Source organism: Thamnophis elegans, chromosome 3 (genome assembly GCF_009769535.1).
Source record: "Thamnophis elegans isolate rThaEle1 chromosome 3, rThaEle1.pri, whole genome shotgun sequence".
In the NCBI taxonomy this organism is placed as follows: domain Eukaryota; kingdom Metazoa; phylum Chordata; class Lepidosauria; order Squamata; family Colubridae; genus Thamnophis; species Thamnophis elegans.
Genome location: NC_045543.1, coordinates 31094149 through 31115197, shown reverse-complemented (window position 1 = coordinate 31115197; position 21049 = coordinate 31094149). Strand labels below are relative to the sequence as shown.

General features: G+C 34.1%; 1 protein-coding gene across 2 annotated transcripts in view; it reads left to right on the top strand.

The window, feature by feature from the left end:
* Positions 1-216: 216 nt before the first annotated feature.
* Positions 217-21049, top strand: part of SUPT3H (SPT3 homolog, SAGA and STAGA complex component) — a 242300-nt gene continuing 221467 nt past the window's right edge. For both annotated transcript variants that reach the window (XR_004254980.1, XM_032213304.1), the window contains exons 1-2: positions 217-322; positions 3969-4069. Coding sequence is in view for 1 of the 2 variants with exons in the window: in XM_032213304.1 (XP_032069195.1) it covers positions 3969-4069 (101 nt within the window). In the remaining variant the exon portion in view is untranslated. The remainder of the gene's footprint in view (positions 323-3968; positions 4070-21049) is intronic.

The window sequence follows — 21049 nt, the reverse complement described above, 5'->3', positions numbered from 1 at the left end:
TTATCTTGGCAAGTAACGAAAACTTTGACCAAAACGGAAGCAAAATTTTCCCCTGCTTTGTTGTAGTACATTAACTCCCCTTGCTTTTGGGCAATAATGAAATCGCTGGTCACGAAATAAAATAAAATCGTGCAAAAAACGTACAGGGAAAAGCCGAGGCGAATTTCCCTGTCGGCCGAAAGCGCGCCTCCTGGCGTGGCCAGTTTGTCGGCCTGGTCCACGAATCAGAGGCGACGCGTCTTTCGCCGCGACTCGCGCAGGAAGCGCCGCCATGGCTCTTCCCGCCCGCTGAGACGCCGCTGCTGCCGAAAGGGCTGCTCAGGTACTGTTGGGGGAGCCTCTGCCCGCCCAGGCGGCCGCGTGCGCGGAGGCGGGGATAGAACGGAACCCCCCCCCTCCGTCAGGGCCCGGGGAAAGTCCCGAAGGGGCCCGCGCGCTTCCTTTTGGAACGGGACCGAGACAATCCCGTTCTGGCCGGATCCCTTTAGGTTAAGAAACGCGTCTCTGGTTTACGAACGAAAAGGTGGAATGAAATGCCGAATAAGCATGCATGACATCGAACATGTGGCTCTCCTGGGCCGGGAAAGGTCACGTGCAGGCCGCGGATCTTTGCCAATTTGCTAACCAGCTTGCTGGCTGGAACGCAGGGGGGGAAATGCTTGACCTGCAGCCCGCTGTCCTCATCGGCTTCGCCGCGCCACTGGCTCCGGCGGCCACGTGGGGCTCATGGGTAGAGGTGTCTTCTTGCTTACAGCCTCCAACTGTGGCAGCGGTGGCTTCTGTTTCTTAACTACTCGTTTTTCTGTTCTCGGCCCTCAAAATGGAGCTGAGAAACACCAGCATTTCCAAAAAGCAAACCTAAAGGGAGGGCTTTCCTTCTTGAGATAGGAAGAAATCTTAAGATTTGCCTTCTTACTGGAACAGGTGAAGCCAACCCCCCCCCCACAAGGTTCCATCTGGATGACCAAGAAGGTCAAGATCTCCGAGATAATCCAGCTGTTTTTTTAACAAAACATTGAGATAATTCTACTCCCATTCACAAGGGGCTTGTGCAGTTGCCGACTCACCCACCTTTCCCTCCATCGTATCCCTGCATATTTGAAGAAGTGTGCAGCTGCTTTGTTGGGGTTTTACATTGAGTGAAGGACTATAGCAGTTTTCCTTTAGTACTGTTGCAGCCACAGTAGTACTCTACGCTATACTAGTTCAAGATTAGAAGTTGCATGGGAAATTTGTTTTATTGTTACTCAATTTTATGGCAAATGGTTAAAACGGGTAGAAAACAGCAACATGAATTTTGATAGAATGCAAAGTCCTACACTGGATAGAAAACATCAAAGGCTTGAGTAGAGAATGTATTGGGAAAGATCCATACTCAGCCGTATATGCAAAGAACATTGGTTGCCTTGGATTTCAAAGTGAATATAAATTAGCATCATGAAGTTCTAAAATTGGAAATACACTACTATACAGATAGTTGTGTTACAACTGTAATATTTTACAACATTTTTTATGGCAGTTCGGTCACTTAGCACTTCGGTCACTAAGCTGAGGATCCAGGACCTGGATTGAGAAAATATCTTTGTCAAGAAATGCCCCCCCCCCTCCTGGTAGTTGACCATGTCTAAAATATTGCATCCTATTCTGGGTATCACATTTTAGGAAGACAAGGGTTAACTGGAGCATAACCATGAAAAAACAGAAAAAAAATGATAAGAGGCCTGAAAAGAAAAACATGAAGGAATTCTTGGAGGTGTTTTATATGTTTAGTCTGGAGAGAAGATGATTCTGGGGAAACATCATAGAGGTCTTCAAGTGTTGGATGAGCTTTTAAAAGTTGTTCCAGAAGATGGAATAAGAAACAATAGTTGTAAATTACAAAGAAGTTGATTTTAGTTGAATGTTAGGTTTAATTTTACTAATGGTTTTACTAATGGTTTGACTACCAGTGACACAGATTATATCAAGAGATGCTGGACTGTTCTTTTCTGGAGGTATTAGAGATACTGTAGATTTCCAAACTGAATATGGACTTGGATTAGATGATTTTCAAAGTTCTTTCCAACCTTGTAATTTGTGATACATGAACAGCAGTGAATACCCAGCAGCACCTTTAAAGTGGCTGGAGATTTTCAAGTTTTACCCTTAATTTCGAATAATTGTTTGAAAATGGTTGGAACATGAATTTGCACATGGAAAGTGCAGAATGAATTGGAAAATAGCATTTCTGAGGTGCTATTAATGGAAGTTTGTGTTTGTAATCTTATACCAATGTAGAGATATAGATTGCTTTGAATGGCCAGTTAAGCCTCCAAAGTCCAAGGTGTTCATTTTAAAATGATTATTTTAACATTTTCTGTGTTAAAAGAAAAATATCTATCCCAAAGGAAGAGTTTAAACTTGTTAGGGATACACTGAGGATAGGTTAATGGTGCCACGTCACATATAAACCCTCTTTTCAGGCATTTAAAACTGAACAAAAATATTGTGAATGCTGACACTCATCAGTCTGGGAAGGGGGATATAGGAATTAGAACATTTCTTCTTTCCTCCTCCTCCCCCCCTCTAAAAACCAATAGAGGCAGGGGAAAAAGTGAGTGTGTGAAATTGATTGCAATGACCCCTGAAAATGACAGGTTTAAGAGAAAAACCTCAATCACACTTTCTGATTTTATATGGGGGGGAGGGGATATTGTTATATCTATATCTGTCTGTCTGTCTATCTATCTATACTTAGAGTAGGATAGGACATATTAATTTGAAAATGTATTTTCTGAAACAATTCAGAGAGACAAAAGTAAATTTGTAATGGAGCTGTAGTACTTCTAGATGTTTTCTAAGGAAACCCCAAATTATATTTAAAGATAACTAATAGTTTTTTAAAAAGAGTTCTTATACACACGCACACACACAAACTGCAAAAATTCATATTCTCATATGAGAATATCTATCGAGCCTGATCTATCTAATGTACGCTTTGTTATATATTTTGTTTCCTTGAGGTTTTACTTTTAGATCCAGAAATTTACAAGTTCTGTAAGTTTTACAGAGTAATTAGTAGGATTTTGTTTTACTTTTATTCAGTACTAAGTGTTTATTATTTGCTTTTCTGAATTCTGTCAAAAAGTGAAACTAGAAAAACACGTGAGGCTGAAAAAAAGATGACTGTTGCTTTAAGGGATCCACTCAATAGCAATACCTTTTCAGGATCAAAAAAAAGTGAAAAATAATCTTATAAGGGATCAAGAAGAGCTGTGCTTGTTCTAGGTGTATAGCAATTCCTCTGAATAATTTTTTTGAAGATTGCAGTCCTAATGTCTGCATATTTGCCCCCAGACAAACAATGTTGAAAGGATCATCTCTTAAGCTCCACAAATTGATAACCACTGAAAATCCCAATTCAGTTCTGACATTTCATTAGAAGGACTCAGAAAATTGTTACTGATTAATATTCACTTCAGATATTTGGACTACAAACAGTTCAGAATTCAAAAATGTAGAAAAAAGATGCATTTTATAATATATTTTTAAAGTTAATAATGCATGTATATAACCTTAACACATTTGATTTAACATTTTATCTAACATTGATGTCAAAAAGGGATCAAAATTTAAGGCCAGTTGAATTATATCAGAGTCATAGTAATTACTGTACGATGGTATAGCTAATATAATTCAACTTATATATTAAATATTGACTCCTTTTAGGTTAGCACTAAAAGTTTTTTTAGGTTTTTATGCAGGATGTTGGTCAAAATAAAGCCTGAATTGAAGTCACATTAATAATAGTATGAATTATTTTTGCCTACCTGTGTGATAAAATGTGTCCTGAACATTTTAGACATGGCGAAGAAAGTATTGCAAAATTTTGGTTGGAGCACAGTTAGGTTTGATATGTTCAAATACCTCTGAAGGTTTGTGGGGTTTTGTTAAATTTCATGTGTTGTCCTTGTCTGCTGTTTACTTAGATGAGCAGTACTGGACCCAGCCCAATGTCAGCTGTTCCAGCTAGCAGTGGAAGAGGGTCTGGGAGATCAACAAACTTTATTCTAGAATTGCAAAGTATGATGTGAGTATAATTCTGTTTCTACATCTCACAATGTTTATGGATGGGCAATAGTAAAGGAAAGATTTTATTAAAATGTATTCATGCTCTGATGTTGCAGAGGGTAAAATGTGTTCCAAGATTGAATAAAGTAGTAAGGAGGTCCCTTGACTTTGAATGATAAATAAGGCAATAAATATAAAATGCTATGTATATTTTATAATAGCTTCAAAATTTTCTACTTTTGTTTATGCTTAACAATAACATAATTGCATTTATAGTAAAGTTAACATATGTAGATAATTTAGAACTTTGTTTTCTTCCTCCTGACAATAAGAATATTAGGGCTGATGATTTATAGTGAATTAATCCAGTTCTCCTTTGTAATGCAACCACAAAATTGTTTTTGATTTTTCTTTATTGTTTATTTATTGGCCCATGATATGTAGGTTTCATACAACTATAGATTACATATTTCATTCCATATTTAAAGTGTTGTCTTCTACAATGGACCAAATTACAAATCTTAATTTAGAAGAAGGAATCCTATTAATTAGAAATTAGAAAGACATTTTAGCACATGCCATTTTCTCTTATGTACATTCAGAATAGATGTAAGGGAAGGGAGATTGTTATTTATGGACCATTGTTTCTTATTTATTGACCAATTTATTTTCATTTTAAGATGTAAGTGATCTCTTTCTATTGGACCTCCAGAGGGAGCATTATTATAAATATGGTGCCTAATTTTTTAGTGACAAGGATTTTATATCCAAATTGAAATTGGCTTTCTTTTATAAAGAAAAGCAAAAGATGTAAGATAGTGAATTGGAATGGTTTATGATAATTCTGGGCTATGGAAAATAGTTTGGATTGATGTGAAAAGTTTGCTATTCTGAGATTTGTATTTTTGTCTTTAAAGTTTAGTTTGTTCCCTAAAAACTTAGTATACTTGCAGGAAAAAAAATGCTAATTTCTTAACTTTGAGATTATAAGTATTACAATTTATGGCAACTTTGAGAGAGTCTTATTAAAATATATATTCCACTTTGAGGTTCTGAAGGAACAATAATACATTTTATATTTAGCTGCATGAATTAGAGATGCAGTACAGGTCGAGTACAGGTATTTCTTGACCACAATTGAGCCCAAACTTTCTGTTGCCAAGCACGGCACTTAATAAGTGAGTTTTGCCTCAGTTTAGCAATTTTTTTGCCACCATTAAATAAATCACTGGAGTAGTTCACTGAATCATGAAGTTGTTAATCAAACCTGGCTTCTCCCATTGACTTTGCTTGTCAGAAGCTGACTGGGAAGGTCAGACTGATGGTCACTTGATTCTGGGACAGTGCAACTGTCAGTTGAGGAGCACCTGAATTTTGATCATGTGACTATGGAAAACAGATGGTCAAAAAAACCCCAAACAACCACTTTAAAGTTACTAGGATCTCAAAGTTGAGGAATTGACCATTTCCCCCCCTGCAAGCATACCAAGTATTTAGGGAAGAAACTAAACTTTAAAGACAAGAAAAAAAGGGGGGAAGACCAAAGAACATGAGGAGAAGAAGGTGGAGAGACAACATCAAACATATACTACAACAGCATCAAATATTGATGGTTGAGGCTGCCAGGAGTAATGACCAAAACAAGGTTTCCCTAATTAAACAATTGCTTTTTCACAAGGAATTGCCAATACATGCTGTGGGCCATCTCCATTCAATGGTACTTTTATGCCTTTTAATCTGAAGCCCTGCACCAATCTGGTACATGTCTGCAGTCATGTGGAGAAAAACAATTGGAATTCACAAAGTACCACTTGATGTTCTTTGCTGGAATGTAGAGCAGTTAAAAATCAACCATCTGGATTTACCCTTAAAATGTCTGTGACCTGAGTCCCCAATCTTTTATTTGAATATCATAGTAGTACATTTTGTTTTTGTTCTTTTGTAATACCTAATTTCTTTCCTCTGATCCAGCAGTAAATTTATATTTTGTTCTTAACTTTAAGTGATACAAATTCAATAATATGTTTTGGTATTTGCACTGGGAGGAAATAAAACAGAACATTTCTTGGATTTGGAAATCAAAGGCCATGAATATGGGCCTTATGGATAAGCAGCTGAGAAGCATGTTTTTATAAAATTACAGACTTCCTGATTAAACACTTTTGAAAGTATATATCAATTCCTATTAATACACGAGTGCTACAGAAATATAAAACATAGACATCTTCATTTTTTTAAGATCAAGGACAGTTTTGATTTTAAAAGTTATCCAAACAAATAATCCTGATTTTGAAATAATTTTATCAATTGTTTCATTAATTTCATTGGAACTGGGGGAATTTTTTAGTACATTTATTTCTTCTACTCTGTTTCTTAAAATAAGTCTTTTTAGCAGAAATAAATTTTCATGGTAAGAATAGACTATGAGCAAATTTAGAATTGTTTTCCTTGGCTTCTGATTTGTAGCATTGATGACCAATTGTTCTAGAACTCTTCAAGGCTTAAACAACAACAATGTAATATATATCCCTATCTTAAAGCATATTTATTTGTACAAAATGATATTATTCAATGAAATCACTTTAAAGGTTTTAAGAAATGGTTTTATGGTAAAGACATAATAATTGAGTTTGCCACACAGGTTTACTGCTAGTCCATTTTAGGTAAGGTGCTTGATAATCATGCTACTTAAGTCCTACAGTTAGTCTGCTAGATACAGCAGGACTGCCTAATGACTTTAAAATAATTAAATATTTTAGAAACTTATCTCCATGGCTGCAGTATCTTGTTAAAAGAACAACAGAAATGATAACTCAAGATTGATAGCTGTTTTTAATGACCTCAGAAGCAGCTTTAGAAAAGATCTAATGGGAATTGTGAAAAAAAGAGAGATTTCCTGATGATTCTCCCTATATGATATTTGCTCTATGGTCTAAAATATAAATTTAGAAATGGAAACATACAGAAAAATCCCAATTTTCCTTCTGTTATGCTTATGTTAACATGTATGTAATTTATGTCAAGACATGAATATACACACTGAATACACTTCCTTCATCTCCTGTAAAGAATAAAGCTACAATACACATTAATAATAAAATAATAAACATAATTAAAATTAGCAGACTGGAAATTGTTTTTGACTCCAGAAAGGCTCATTTCAATTATTTAATCTTTTCATTAAATATATGATAAATATATTGAAGCTCATAATATATTGGACTATGTACAGCTTAAAACTGGTACATTCCATGTAGAGAAGGATTATTTAATACATGCACTCCTTTTATATGTGGCAGTAGCTCTTCAATTAAATGATTTCTAAGAAGGAAAGGCTTTTAAGCAGGAAAATGTCTATGTACTGTGTACGTTGGCATTTTTGCATTTGGGGAATGAAAATTGCCTTGAGTGTGTTGTTGATATGTCAGGTGAAGGCAGTGGTTACTGAGACAGAGAAGCAGGGCAGGAAACTTATAAGTTATTAGTATTTAACTATATTGCATACTGTTATTTGTATTAATGAACTGCATTTTGTCAGTATTATAAAATATACTGTATCAGTAGCAATTAGAAATCATTCATATTTTGAAAATGTATTCTTCACTCAAGATAATTATTTTTTTCTTTAAAGCACTTATATTGTATATTTTGAGATCTGTATGCTAAGAAATGTCATGTAACATTAAATAAAAGACCTTTCAAAACATATGACTTTAGTTTTATAATCTCTCTTGGGGAATGAAACAAAAAGAAATAATAATATCCAGAAAGAAATATTAACAACTGCCATAATAGTGTTAAATGCAAAATAATGTTCAGACATGAGCCCAATATTATGCTTACACATTCAAAATGTCACAGCAACTGAAAGAAAAATGGAAGCTTACATTAAGTGAGAACAGTGCAAGCTTACAGCAGATAGTATGTGTATCAGTAATAAACTCTTGTATAATTTGAAATATCTGCCTATATTCTTTCTTTTGTATTTTGTGTAACTTTTTGTATTTCTAGTTCTGCTTTAGTATGGTTAATTCTTTTAAAGAAAAGACTAAACTTATCTTTGGTATTGTACTTTGAACATGCTAGTGTAATATATCATTCAAGATAATTTTCTAAGGTACTTTTAAAATAAAAAACATTAAATTTACATGAAGAGTCTTCAGTAATTCATTATTTTGTCAATTTTCTGTGGATGGTGGTGGGGTGAGAATAGTGGCACAGCATTTTAAAAGCTTGATCCCATTAGTTTTCTAAGAAAGGAATGGCACGTTATTTGTGGAATCCTATTGTATTTAAAAAGTTTGACTACCTTTTATTTTCCTGGCTTCAAGTTAGCATTGATTTCTGGCAACTGCCTGGACATTTTAAGTCCCTGCAGTTTTCTTGGCAAGATTTTTCTGGAAGTGTTTTGCCATTGTCTCTTTCCTTGGATTGAGAGAGAGGGATTGGTTGAAGATTACCCAGATGGCTTTCTGCCTGAGGCAGGATTAGAACTCACAGTCACTTGATTTCTAGTTTGGTGTCTTAATCACTACACCAAATTGACCAACTTTTACTTATTAAGAAAAGAGAAACTTAAAATCAGGTGATTATATGTTTAAAGTTATTATAAAACAGCCCAGTTAGATCAAAGTTTTTGCCTACTCAGTAGAGAAAGGTGAATTGTATTGTGGAATGCATTTTTCCTGAAAGTGAAAAATATATTTCATCTTTAAGGTTATGCAGTAGCCCAACCCTGTTCTAGCCACTAGTGGTCTGTGTTCTAGCCTAAATGTGACCTTGTGTGTTTTCCTAGTATTTTCTTACTTTATTTCAATCTTCAAATGTGTTTATTATTATTGTCATATCCATCACTCTAGAGAGTTGATTTTGGTTGATGTTGGAAGGAAATGGTAATAATGATCTTGTCTGTGAAAAGACTGGCAGATTGAGCTGTAATTTGAGGTTACCACAGGATTTCTGTATTCCATTCCATGATTGAATTTCTGAATCTAAACATTTTATTGAGTGTAAAAATAGCTTATTGTGTTGACTTCCAGTTTGAATCTTTAAAACTTCTGTTAGGAAGGAGTTGCCATGAGTCTTCCATCCCCCAAATCAAAGGTATTATCAAACTAGATAAGGATGTTCTTATTTGCTGTACATTGTATACTACTCTGAGGCAATACACTAAGTAGTCATATTAGGGATAAATTTTGTTGGAAAGGATACACAGTGTTCTATCTAGTAGCTCTACATTCCATTGTTCTAAGTGATTCATATTAGCTCAGTAATCTCTTAAACAGAGAGCTGATTTGGTGGAGTGATTAAGGCACAAACTGTGAAATTGTAAGTTCTAGTTATGCCTTAGGCACAAAGCCAGCTGGGTGACTTTGGGCCAGTCACTGTCTCAGACATAGGAAGAAGGCAAGAGCTAACCATTTCCAAAATCTTGCAAAGAAAATTGCAAGGACTAGTCCATGCATTCATTAGGAATCAATACTGACTCAAAAGGACACACAAAACAAAATCTTAAAGGAGCTATAAAAATTGCCCAGTGTAAATAGCCCTTTATTGCAAATTGCGGATGGCATAAAGAGGATGAAAACACAGGAATTTTAGTGAGCTCTTTGCTTTTGATGTTAGCCATTGCCCTTTATTAGAGCTCGATTGAAAAGCAGTATGTGTCACTGTGCTTTCCTATATCTGAAATTGATTTGTCCATAAATGCTGCTGCTTTCTGTTTGGTATTTCTGTAATTGTCCTCCTTGGTGCATGGTGGAACAGAGATACTAGAACCCACAGGGTATACTACCTTCCCTGCATTCACTGGCTGTAGTGTAGGTTTCCCTATCCTTCCTTCCTTCCTTCCTCAAATAAGATAAAATGTTGCTGGTATTTACATCTGGTGATTGCTGTTAATAACATCTTGTAAAGTGGGAATCAATTGAGTAACTAAAGCAATTCCTACTCTTATTCAGCTTTGTATTCTAAACAGGCCTAGTCATCTGTAATAAGCTGCAGTAGAGCGGATGTATATATAACGAGCTTCATGTGTCTGTCTTAATAAACAAATTATGCAAGGATCTTTTGTTGTTCACTAGTTTAAAAGATGTGCATGAATGTGGAACAGTATCACATATATCCCTTGCCTAAATATAAATTGAATAGACATATATTGCTTTGTTGAATAAAGCCCAATCCCAACATTTATTTAAATATGTGTTAAGTGAGAAAGATGCCATGATTTCCTAATACCACTAGTTTTGCTCTTGTGTTTTTGCTATTCAAAAACCATTTTTTTCATCATAGTCTGAATTTTTCTTCATGAATAGGAACTATAATGAAGCAGAGCTACTGATAATTTTTATATATTTGTTTATGTATACCCCGCCTTTATTTTTTACAAGTAAGATGGTAAACATATCCAATACATTTTTCTCCTAATTTCCCCATGAGAACAACCCTGTGGGCTGAGAGAGAATGCCTTTTTTAGAGCTGATTGTCTGAACCAGCATTTTTATTATTTCTTTCCAGCTAAACTGGTAAACTTTATTCATATTAATTTTTTTTCCAAAAATGTAGTAAAGCAAAACACAACCCAAGGTTTCCCAATACTTTAGGTGATTGGACATATTTGGAGTTTTGAGATAATTTTATGAGTGATTTCAAAAATGGCTACTTTGATGTCTGTGGTCAATTCCAGAATCCTAGCCCATGGCCTAGAAGGCAATCTGGAAGAGTTGCTCCCCAATCTTCCTTCAGCATCCTGGACATTTCATACCATCTCCAGTTTAGTGTTCACATTTATGGGAACATTCTCTTGAATAACACGTTAACTTTATTTAGGTAATTGACAGGAAAATATGTTGATTTTCATCTTTATAACAATGACAGAGGTGTGTAGTCAGCCCTTTAAGGTAGACCAAAATCAGCAACAAAACACTACAAGAAATACTGGAACTTTAAAAAAATATAACTAAAATAACAACAAACAGAATATTTCAACAATGTTTCTTCTTTTTCTTATACACAACAAAGTTAAGGTAAGCTATTTTTTCTTCTTTTTCTTATATACAAGAAAGTTAAGATAAGCCAATCTTCTCCGTCCAATTTTTCTGGACTAAGCTTAAGGTTTTGTAATGACTATCATGGACTTTTTCAAAGCTATTTCTGTACTGGTCTGTAGTATGGGCCTAGAGACAGTGGTAATAGTAAAGATTATGAAAGGGTTTTTATTTCTTACTCAATCTTTTAACTCTTATCCAATTGAATATATTAGCAGCTTGTCAATTGCCTGTTGATTTTATTAGATGAGTATTTTTTGAAAGGTAAGCTAGTGCAGGGACCCTGAGAGATATCATGCATCATTTTGAAAAGTAATTGGTTTTTAATGGTTAAAGCTAGTCCTTCACTTAACAACTATTTATTTATTGTCTGGTCAAAGTTACAATTGCACTGAAAAAAGTGACTTACAACTGTTGGTTCTCATGCTTACAACATTTGCAGCATCCCTACAGTATTAAGCAAGTTGAATTGAATCTGGGATTCAGATTCAGACTACCTGTGACAATGTCTGGAATTAAGATGTGTTCCTGTTGTCTATTTAGATCATTTGCTTTATCTACTTTTGTTTTGCAAGTTTGTGATATGATAGTGGAGAAAGTTTTGTTTAGGCTCTTCCTGACTCCAGAACATTTATTTAATAAAATATAACAGAACCATGAGAAATAGATTAGACAGTGCACAGTTATTAAAAAATAGAGTTAATTTCTTAAGTGCTGCTTATTGCTTTTGGTGTCTAGTAATTTAATATATTGTCTAGAAGTTTATCCTGAAAAGAAGCCGATAGTAAAAATGGGGTGGGGGGCAGGTGAGAAGAACCACTAATATGGACTGTGAAGAAAGCAAAGAAAAATGAAGAGCGGGTAATTGAGGAATTGGAGTCTGAGATTTTCAGTTAAACTATACCAGATGCTTATACAAAGGAAGCAAGACACATACTTGTCCATTGGGGGGGGATGTTACTAAAATAATTTTCTCTCCAATCAGTATCTTAAAGGGTCCCAAAATTGTTATATTCTGGAAAAATCATTACACATATTAATTTGACTCTGAGACATCCGTATTATTTTGAAGGAACTAGAAACTGATGGCTCAAATATGGGAATTAGTCTTCTTGCTATTGTTACTGCTAAAAACATTCCCTTATCTTGAAAAGATAAATGCATGGCCCCAGTTATTTATGTTACTTGTATCTTAAAGATACATATTATGCTTGGATAATTATAATATCAAATTCAAAATTTGATATAATTATCAAATTATCATTATTATAAAATGTTATTTGGGTAATTGGCCATGTTTATGCAATATAACACTTAGAAGAACAATCATAATGGAATATGGAGATCCTTTATTGAAATTACTGTATAAAACTTGCATACATATGTACATGTATGAAAGTACTTTTATATATATATGTGTGTGTTTTCTATTCATAATTAAAAATATTGGTTTTGGAAAAACCAAGAAAAACCAAGAAAAACCTGTAGCCTATGAAAGGGCTACCACTTTTTCATTTGCAATCCTGGTACAGTAGCAAAACAAATCGTTTGTTGCACTTCTTCTTTGACTACATTAGACCTCCCTGTAACTTTGTATCTGCATATATGAATAGATTCAGGACTGAATAATATAATGAGTTTTTCCAATTGGTAAATATGGGAGTTGAGTTAGAGCTATTGTAGTTGCTTATTATTAGAACATTTACTTCCCAGTAGTCATCTGCAAAAAGTCAATATCAGCCTTTGCTAGACTCTTACATTTTTATCCTTTTCTCTGTCAAGTGGGTTGGGTTGTTGTTTGTCCATGTTATACTATGCTTAATATTATCCTTTATTTATTTAACTTCTTATATAGTTGGATCCTTGGTATACTGTTAACTAGAAGTAGCACCCCTTACATCCTTCTTTTCATGTCATAATATACATTGCTGTAATTTTTGTTTTTTATTTCTTCCATTAATGGCTTCTCAATAACATGACATTACTGTATTTTTTTTCCTGGTTTATGCTGGAATAACTAACTGATATGAATGAATTTCCCACCCCAAAAAGAACAGGATTGTCTTTTTAAAAGAGTATTATTTTTATTATTTGATTAATACTTTTCCAGTCTTTCATTTTTTTAAGGCAGGTAGCAGCATATTAAACAATATTTGCTTTGGCACAAACATAATCTCTTTCCAACAGCGGTTAAATTTTTGGATCTCAGGTTCAGGTTCTATTCACCCGTGAAGTTTATTGAGCTAATTACTTTTTCTTACCCTAAACTTCCCACATAATTACTTTGAAGGTAAATGAAATAGGAGGGGGAATTGGATAATATGCTGAGCTTCTTGAAGCCAAAATAGATCTAAGTGTGAATTATGTGGCAAATCACAATTACTGAATGCATTGCTATAATGGATGACATCACAGCAACTTCGTTCTATTTCCTATAAGAGAAAACTAGAATCAAGCAGTAGAATTAGTGCATGTCAGTCTATTCCAAGTGAAATTCTGCATGATTTATTTTAATGCTAGTTTTTCCTTCCAGTTGCAATTTTAATAGTTTAAATAGTTATATTTAACAATATTTAATGTATTAAAGTTGAAAACTCCTAATTTTCAGCCTTTGTGTCGACCTTTTTGATCAGAGGGATTTGTTGGCCTTCTAATTCTAAAAATAGATTTCAGTAAAAGAAAATAGTGTTGACTCCATGATCTTTAAGGGACTTAAAACAATTCTGCTGTATTATTATACTATTAACAAATGTCCTATTCTGTTCACCTGATTTATGACTCAGAGTCATTGATAAAACATTTAGTGTCTTATAAAACAAAACCCAGTTGCTAAATCTTCTTGTAACCTATTTAGTCATAACGTATGTGTACTTTTTGTGCTAGCTGTAGAGTGTGTGTTTAACAGAATCTAGTGTCTTTCTACTAATGAGTAATTGTCTGACTTTGGTTTTGGAGCACAACACATTAGTTTTAAATAACTCAATGCTCAGTTAACAATTCTAATAAAAGCCAAAGTTGTATTGCCTTATCCAATGGACTTCACAGAAAGATCATTTTCTTTCCCATTTTCCCAGATAGAAATTGAAGCTCTGAGGCACAGTAGTATAACAAAGTCTTTCATTAAAGATATGACAACATTGATACAGTCATATAGTGGATGACAAATCCTTAATATAATTATGGCATTTTGTGACTATTATAGTGCAGTAGAGTGTGGGTCTGAAGATGAGAAAAATGTATAAATAGGTTATGATTCCCGCTCTAGCAGCAGGGTTTGTAACTGCATTGTTATACTGATATATTAATGATCTTGTGCTATAAACTTATGTGTATGAGTCAATATGACTTGGTCTAATGTAGTTGTTGCCTTCCAGTGTCTTTATTCTTATATACATAAACACTTTCACTGTTTTATGCATGATATTTTATGGCTATCAGATATATTTTGATAGCCAGGCAGCCTTTCTGTCAGCTTTCCTTGCTCACATGTTATTCAGACAACATAGACTAAAACAAAAAAAGAGTTTTGGTAGCCTAGCAGTTAATTTTTCCCCCTCTGTCAGCCAATGCACTCCTCGCTCCACATTTTCTTAGAGAAAATGAAAAAACCAACAACCATGAAGTACAAAATCAGGAATAAAAAACGGGAAAGGATTGGTATATTGGGAAGGAAGGCAAAAGAAAGGTGGGAATAAAAGAGGATGAAAATGTGGTTTAAAAAGTGACAGTTCCTGGTAGAGTAGGCATATCTATAGTGTGAAGCTCCTGTCAGATTGAAATTTCTAGAAAAAACTTGTATGGATTGAAGGGAGAGAGGTTTTTTTATCCACTGATCTGACATACTTGTCAGATCCTTATCAAGGCCTCCTCACTCAATGAGGCAGAGTCCACTTTTCCATTTCAAGGCCACCTGCTTTCCTGTAACTAACTTTTTGTGCATGATTTACTTTCTTTCCCCTTGGTCAATGGTAATGATTTCAAACAAAAAATAATTTACCTTTCACATAGATATTATAATAGTGTTGATTCTTTTAATGGAAAACATGCTTTACATCAGCTTGTCCATTTCTTCAACTATGAGGATATATGATTTTTATGAACAGAAATATTGTATGTAAGAAATGGGGAGAATAGTCTATATCATGAAAAGATAGGATGATTATTTCCCTCAGATGTAAATAAACTATTTATCTTTTTAAAGACCACCCCTTCCACCCAAACATTTGTAAAGAAACCCATGAGGAAGTCAAATTAAAATAACAAGTAATTGGAAATATATAAAAATATACTGAGAACCTTCTTTCTTAGGATGCTATCATGACTTAAATGCTGATGATTTGCATTAACTTATCAGGGTTTTGCTTAACAAACAAAACTGCAAGTGAGCGGAGTCTGATGTTCTTCCATACAAACTTTTTGATAGAATTGAAAAGGATAGTTTAGCCCATTAAGTTGAATCCTATGCTCACCCCAGAAATCTAGATTCAAGATTTGCATGAACAGCTTTCAAAGGGATGCTTTCTTGATGTTTGTTTCATTTGTACATTTAGGAAGCTTTTAAAAATATTTAATCTTTGTTCAGTAGGTAATTTGACCATGGCTACACATTGCAGAATGACTAAGAACACATCTTGGTTGAAGTGTGATGGGTTTTATTTGGTCTTGTTTAATTTTCCAGAGTTATGGTTTTTATTTTCTATACATTTATAGTGATTGGATTGTTATTAAACACCTGCTTTATATTGTATAAGATGAGTAGCCATATAAATCGTATAAATAAAGAAATCTTGATAAGTTTCCATAAAACACTACAAGCAGTTGAAAAGTGCTACATCATATTCCTTACTGTTTTTCATAAGTAATTTCCTTTATTGTCTCCTTTTAAGACTTGATTTCCAGTCTGTTGATCATCAGTAATGCCCTTTGTTGCTTCCTGTTTCCTGAGTCTTTCTTACTGGGGACATAGTAGTCTGGCCAACTGTTATAGCCTATGATTTTGAGATTATACTTTTGCTGATGAGATCCAAAATTGCATTTGCTTTTTTTGTAACCGTATAATACTGCTGACTCATATTTAGCTTGCAATCAACTACAACTCTTAAGATTCTTTTCAGATGCATTATTACCAAGTTAAATATTCCACATCTGTCTGTTTGATGTATTTATCCTAAGTAAATAAAGTTACTTACTATTAAGTTTCAGCCTATTTTCAGGCTATTTCTGTAATTGACAAAATATTTGGATATTCTTTCTGTCTTCTAGGGCAGTGGTCTCCAACCTTGGCAACTTTAAGACCTGTGGACTTCAACTCCCAGAGTTCCTCAGCCAGTTTTGCTGGCTGAGGAACTCTGGGAGTTGAAGTCCACAAGTCTTAAAGTTGCCAAGGTTGGAGACCACTGTTCTAGGGTATTATGTAGTAGATCTGTCTAAAGAATTCAAAAGCGTTGCTTCATAAAACATGTTTTGCTTTATACCAAGACTGCCAGTGATGCTTTCAAAAGACATCACTGTTAATAATTTGGGGAAAGCTGTTCTTAACAGTTTACTAGATACTTCTTTTGAATAGCGTGTGTGGTGTATAATTCACCGAGTAATATATCATCTGAAGATTCAGTAAAAGCCCCTTCAAAACTTCATCCTGGTCATTAATGATAATGTTAAAGTTCCAGTTCCAGAACCATTTCCTCTAAACCATTTCCTCTGCACTTGTATTTCAGTGCAGTTTGATGTGTACTTTTAAAACTAGTACTGTATCCATCTAATAAATCTGCCATTCAACTTTTTACTTAAGTAACTTACTAATAAGTCCATGTATTTTAGCAAAATGATTTGCCAAAATCAATATATTTTACATCTATACTGACCCAGTCTTGGTAAATCCATTTGATAATGAATTTTAAGGTAAGACACGAAAAAAAATTCAAATCTTAATCCATTGTTAATGCAGTTTTAGAACTGACAAGAGCTCAACAAATCTCATCAAATATGACAAGGGAGAAATGATAGCAAGAAGATTATTAAGAAATCATAATTTTAAGAATACGAAAGCAATGGGGAGAAGGGGACTTTTATTATAAAAGATCACAGGACATTATTAAATGAGAAATATCTAGATAAGGATCTTTTCTTAAAGTATCTAGTTTTGCAGTATACATTTAGAGTATAAATAGAGATTTTATATGTTGATAATATAAAATAGACAGCCTATATTGCATTGAACCGCAGGTGTGTTTAAACTAGAACTATATTTATAGACCTTTCAGGAAATTCCCAAATTACTGTATTTTTTGGAGTATAACACGCTCTGGAATATAAGACACGCCTTAGTTTTTGAGGAGGAAAATGAGAAGAAAAAAATGCTGCCTCTGCCTACCAGCATCCATGGTATTCAGCTGGCTAGCTTCCTGTCAGTGTGTGAGAGTTCATGACTTGGAACACATGGTAAACAAGGTCAGCCAATTAATAGGCATAGCAACTAAGGCTATTTGGCCTCTGAAACAGTATTTGCTGTGTGAGTAACAAGGAGACAGGAAGGAGCCTAGCTTAGCTAAGAACTGAAAGTGAAATTGCTTGTGTTTTGCTTGTATTTACTGCTACCTGGAAAACCTGCTTTTGGTATTGTATTTTATATTATCATTATTTTGAATCCTGCTGAATCAGTTACTTGTGTGTGCTTTCTGAATGTGATTGCTGCTGCAAACTCTGACTAGCCTGATTCAGCACAGCGGATTGACGGGTGGATCGGACTGCCCAATCAGCTGCTCCAGGCTACAGACCATCGTTACCTCCATGCCTCGTGTTTTTGGCCTCTGGTAGGGGTGGGTGGGACTACATTTGGTGTATAAGACGCACCCAAATTTTCACCCTCTTTTTTGTGGGGAGGGGGGGGAAGGTGTGTGTTATATTCCAAAAAATACTGTAAGCAAGATGGTCACATTTTCCATGATCATACATGGTAAGGATGAATTGATATGATGTTTGTTTTTTCATTGGAAGATAAAATATGTATACCAGATTTTGAGCACATCTGTCTCTTCTGCTAAAATCTGTCCTTATACATTATTATTTTGATATAGCCACCCCCTCCACTGAATGTAGCTACTACAGTATTGTAATATTTTCTATTTTGTCTATAATTGTTTATTTCAGCATGAGGTTCATTAAAATCAGATGGGCATCTCTGCCATTCCCAATCTCATAAATTTCATTTTAAGATTTAAAGTTATAGTTTAGTAGTAAAATGTGCAAGAGAATAATGTGGTCAACATTTTTTCCTGATTATTCTGCATCAGGGGATAATTTAATATCTTCAAACCAAGAAACAAGGAAATAATTCTGTGTATTTTTCATTGCCAAGCAAAATTGTGATAAATTCATGTTAATTAATCCTCTTGCATCTTTTTAATTTTCAAGAGCATTTTTGTTACTTAATTATTATAACTGTGTTTCTTTTTCAAAGGCAATTATGTAGCTTTTCTGCAATTATTTTGTAGCAAGGTCCAGAGGTGAAACAATCCCCTCCCTAATTCAAGGGTGTATATTTAATATATTTCTATATGTTAGTCATGGTTTTCTCATAGAATAGGGCAATCACCAAACAAAATTGTCTGTCACTCAGCACCATTTATAAAAAACAAAAATGTCCCTGAAGAAACAAACAGTTACTGTGTGTGCTAATAAATCTCAACCTCAAACACAGACTTTGTATTGAATCAATGTTATTTACATTCTTTTATTATTTACTAAATATTTTTGTCATTTCTGCTATAGTTAAATTGAGTGTCTTAAAATTTAAGAACAGAAGACCATACTGCTCAGATATATATATGAATAGTGCTAATGCAAGATTCTTTTTATTTTGTTGTAATACAACTCATGCAGTGGTATATATTCTTTTTAATAAGAGACAATATCTTACATAAAACTCTCCAATGCACCTGGTATTTTGCCATTTCACAGTGCACTATCATGTTTTATAGAAATGCAAGGAAACAGATATCAAGAACACCTGGTGTCTTTTTACAATACAATATAGCTAATCACTGTAATAGATTTATGCCTTTGGCATTCATAATATATTGGCTATTTCCTTAAATGTCCTAGAAAATTTGAGACTCTTATTCCAGTTTTCAGTGAATCATAAAACTGCAGATATTCTCTCTGGATTAGAAACATTTGTGAACTGCTCCATAAGAACATAACAATTGCTCTGCTAAATCAGACTGTGGTTCATCTTATCAAGCATTTTGTTTCTCACAATGGTCAACCAGATTTTTTTCTAGCAGGACATGGAAACATTTCGCTCTCCCACCAATTTTTTTTTATTTTTTATTTATTTTTACTATATAAAGAAAGAGCAACAGTGTCAATGTCCATATAAACAGTGTGTTGTCTGGTTACAGTTATTTGGATGATGATGATACAGTGATACTCATTGTCATTGGGGCACTTGGTACCATGTCCAAGAATTTTATAAAACACATCAAGAAATTGTAGCTTCCTGCAATAACACCAAAACTGCGCTATATGGAACATCATACATCTTAAGAAGGTACTTGGGTGATACCTAGGATGCTGGCAGCAACCTGTATCAACCATTAGCAACAGTCAATGGTATTTGTGATGCATTTTTGAATGTTCAGTTGATTGAATTTCACGTTTAATGAATAAAGTATATAATAATGATGTTCATTAGTAGTGATCATATAATAACACTGTTTTCTCATAATATTAATATTATAAATATTAATATTTTTATTGTATGAGAAAAATAAAATGCACAAATATTTCCAAGGGCTCTCCCACCCCTGTTTTTGAATCTCTTGGTATTTGAGAACATGCAGTTCCAATCCAGAGGTAACATTTAGTGTTTAAGACTTCTAGACCGTCCATTAATTTATCCAATATCTTTTAAAAGCCAATCCAAGTGAGTGGCAATCACAACACCTTGTGCATTTAATTCACAGGGTAATTATATTTTGTTTAATTTGTTTTACATCTTCTTTCAATCAGCCTCATTGGATGATCTCTGGTCCTAGTGCTTTGAGAAAGACTATTTTTCCCCATACTATAAATTATTTTCTTTTCTTTAGGAATTTGTATTTTATTTTCATTTTCATACACTCACATGTATACACCATATAGTATTAAACAATAATTGCATCAATTCCTCTTGTCAACAATGCCCCAGAAAATAAAAGCCCAATATACCTCTTCCATTCTCCACACACCTCTTTCTTCCACCACCCTCCAACTTTCTATCTTCCCTACTATACATTATTTTCTATATCTCAGTCAGATCTACTCTTACGTTGCATTTTTTTTCTAGACTCCAAACCCCAAATACTCTAGTCTTCTCCCATAAGACAGATGTTTAAGCCCCCTTATAATGTTAGATGCTGTCTCCTGAACTTTTCTCTAATCTATTATATTTCTTCATTTTTTGAATGTGGCAATCAGAACACGGTATTCCAGATCCAGACATGTAGATTTAAATAAATATATTGCTATGTTGGCAATTTCCCTCCTTTTCCTAATGAATATACCTTATTTCACAGCTAGTGCATGCAGAATCAGCATCTTGACTGACCTATCCTTGTGACTGCAATAATTTTTTCTTTCTTAGAATCCTGTCACTCTAAATGTGAAGCTTGGGCTTTTTGTTCTAATGTGTTTCTTTTTTAAATGAACTGCATTTTTAGGTGACACACACTATATCAATTTTCATTTTCACCACCTCTGAGCAACCTCAAAATTTTTCAACTTACTGATCACCCATAAGTCATTTCTGAACAATACAACGGTACTAATAAGTACCATCCTAAGACTGGTCCTTCAGGGGCTCTACTTCTTATGTTCATCACTTTGATGTTTGTGCATACAATAATAGATTCCATAACCACTAAATTCTATTCAATTTGCTTCTGTATTTTTCCTTTAGCCGCTGTTCCGAA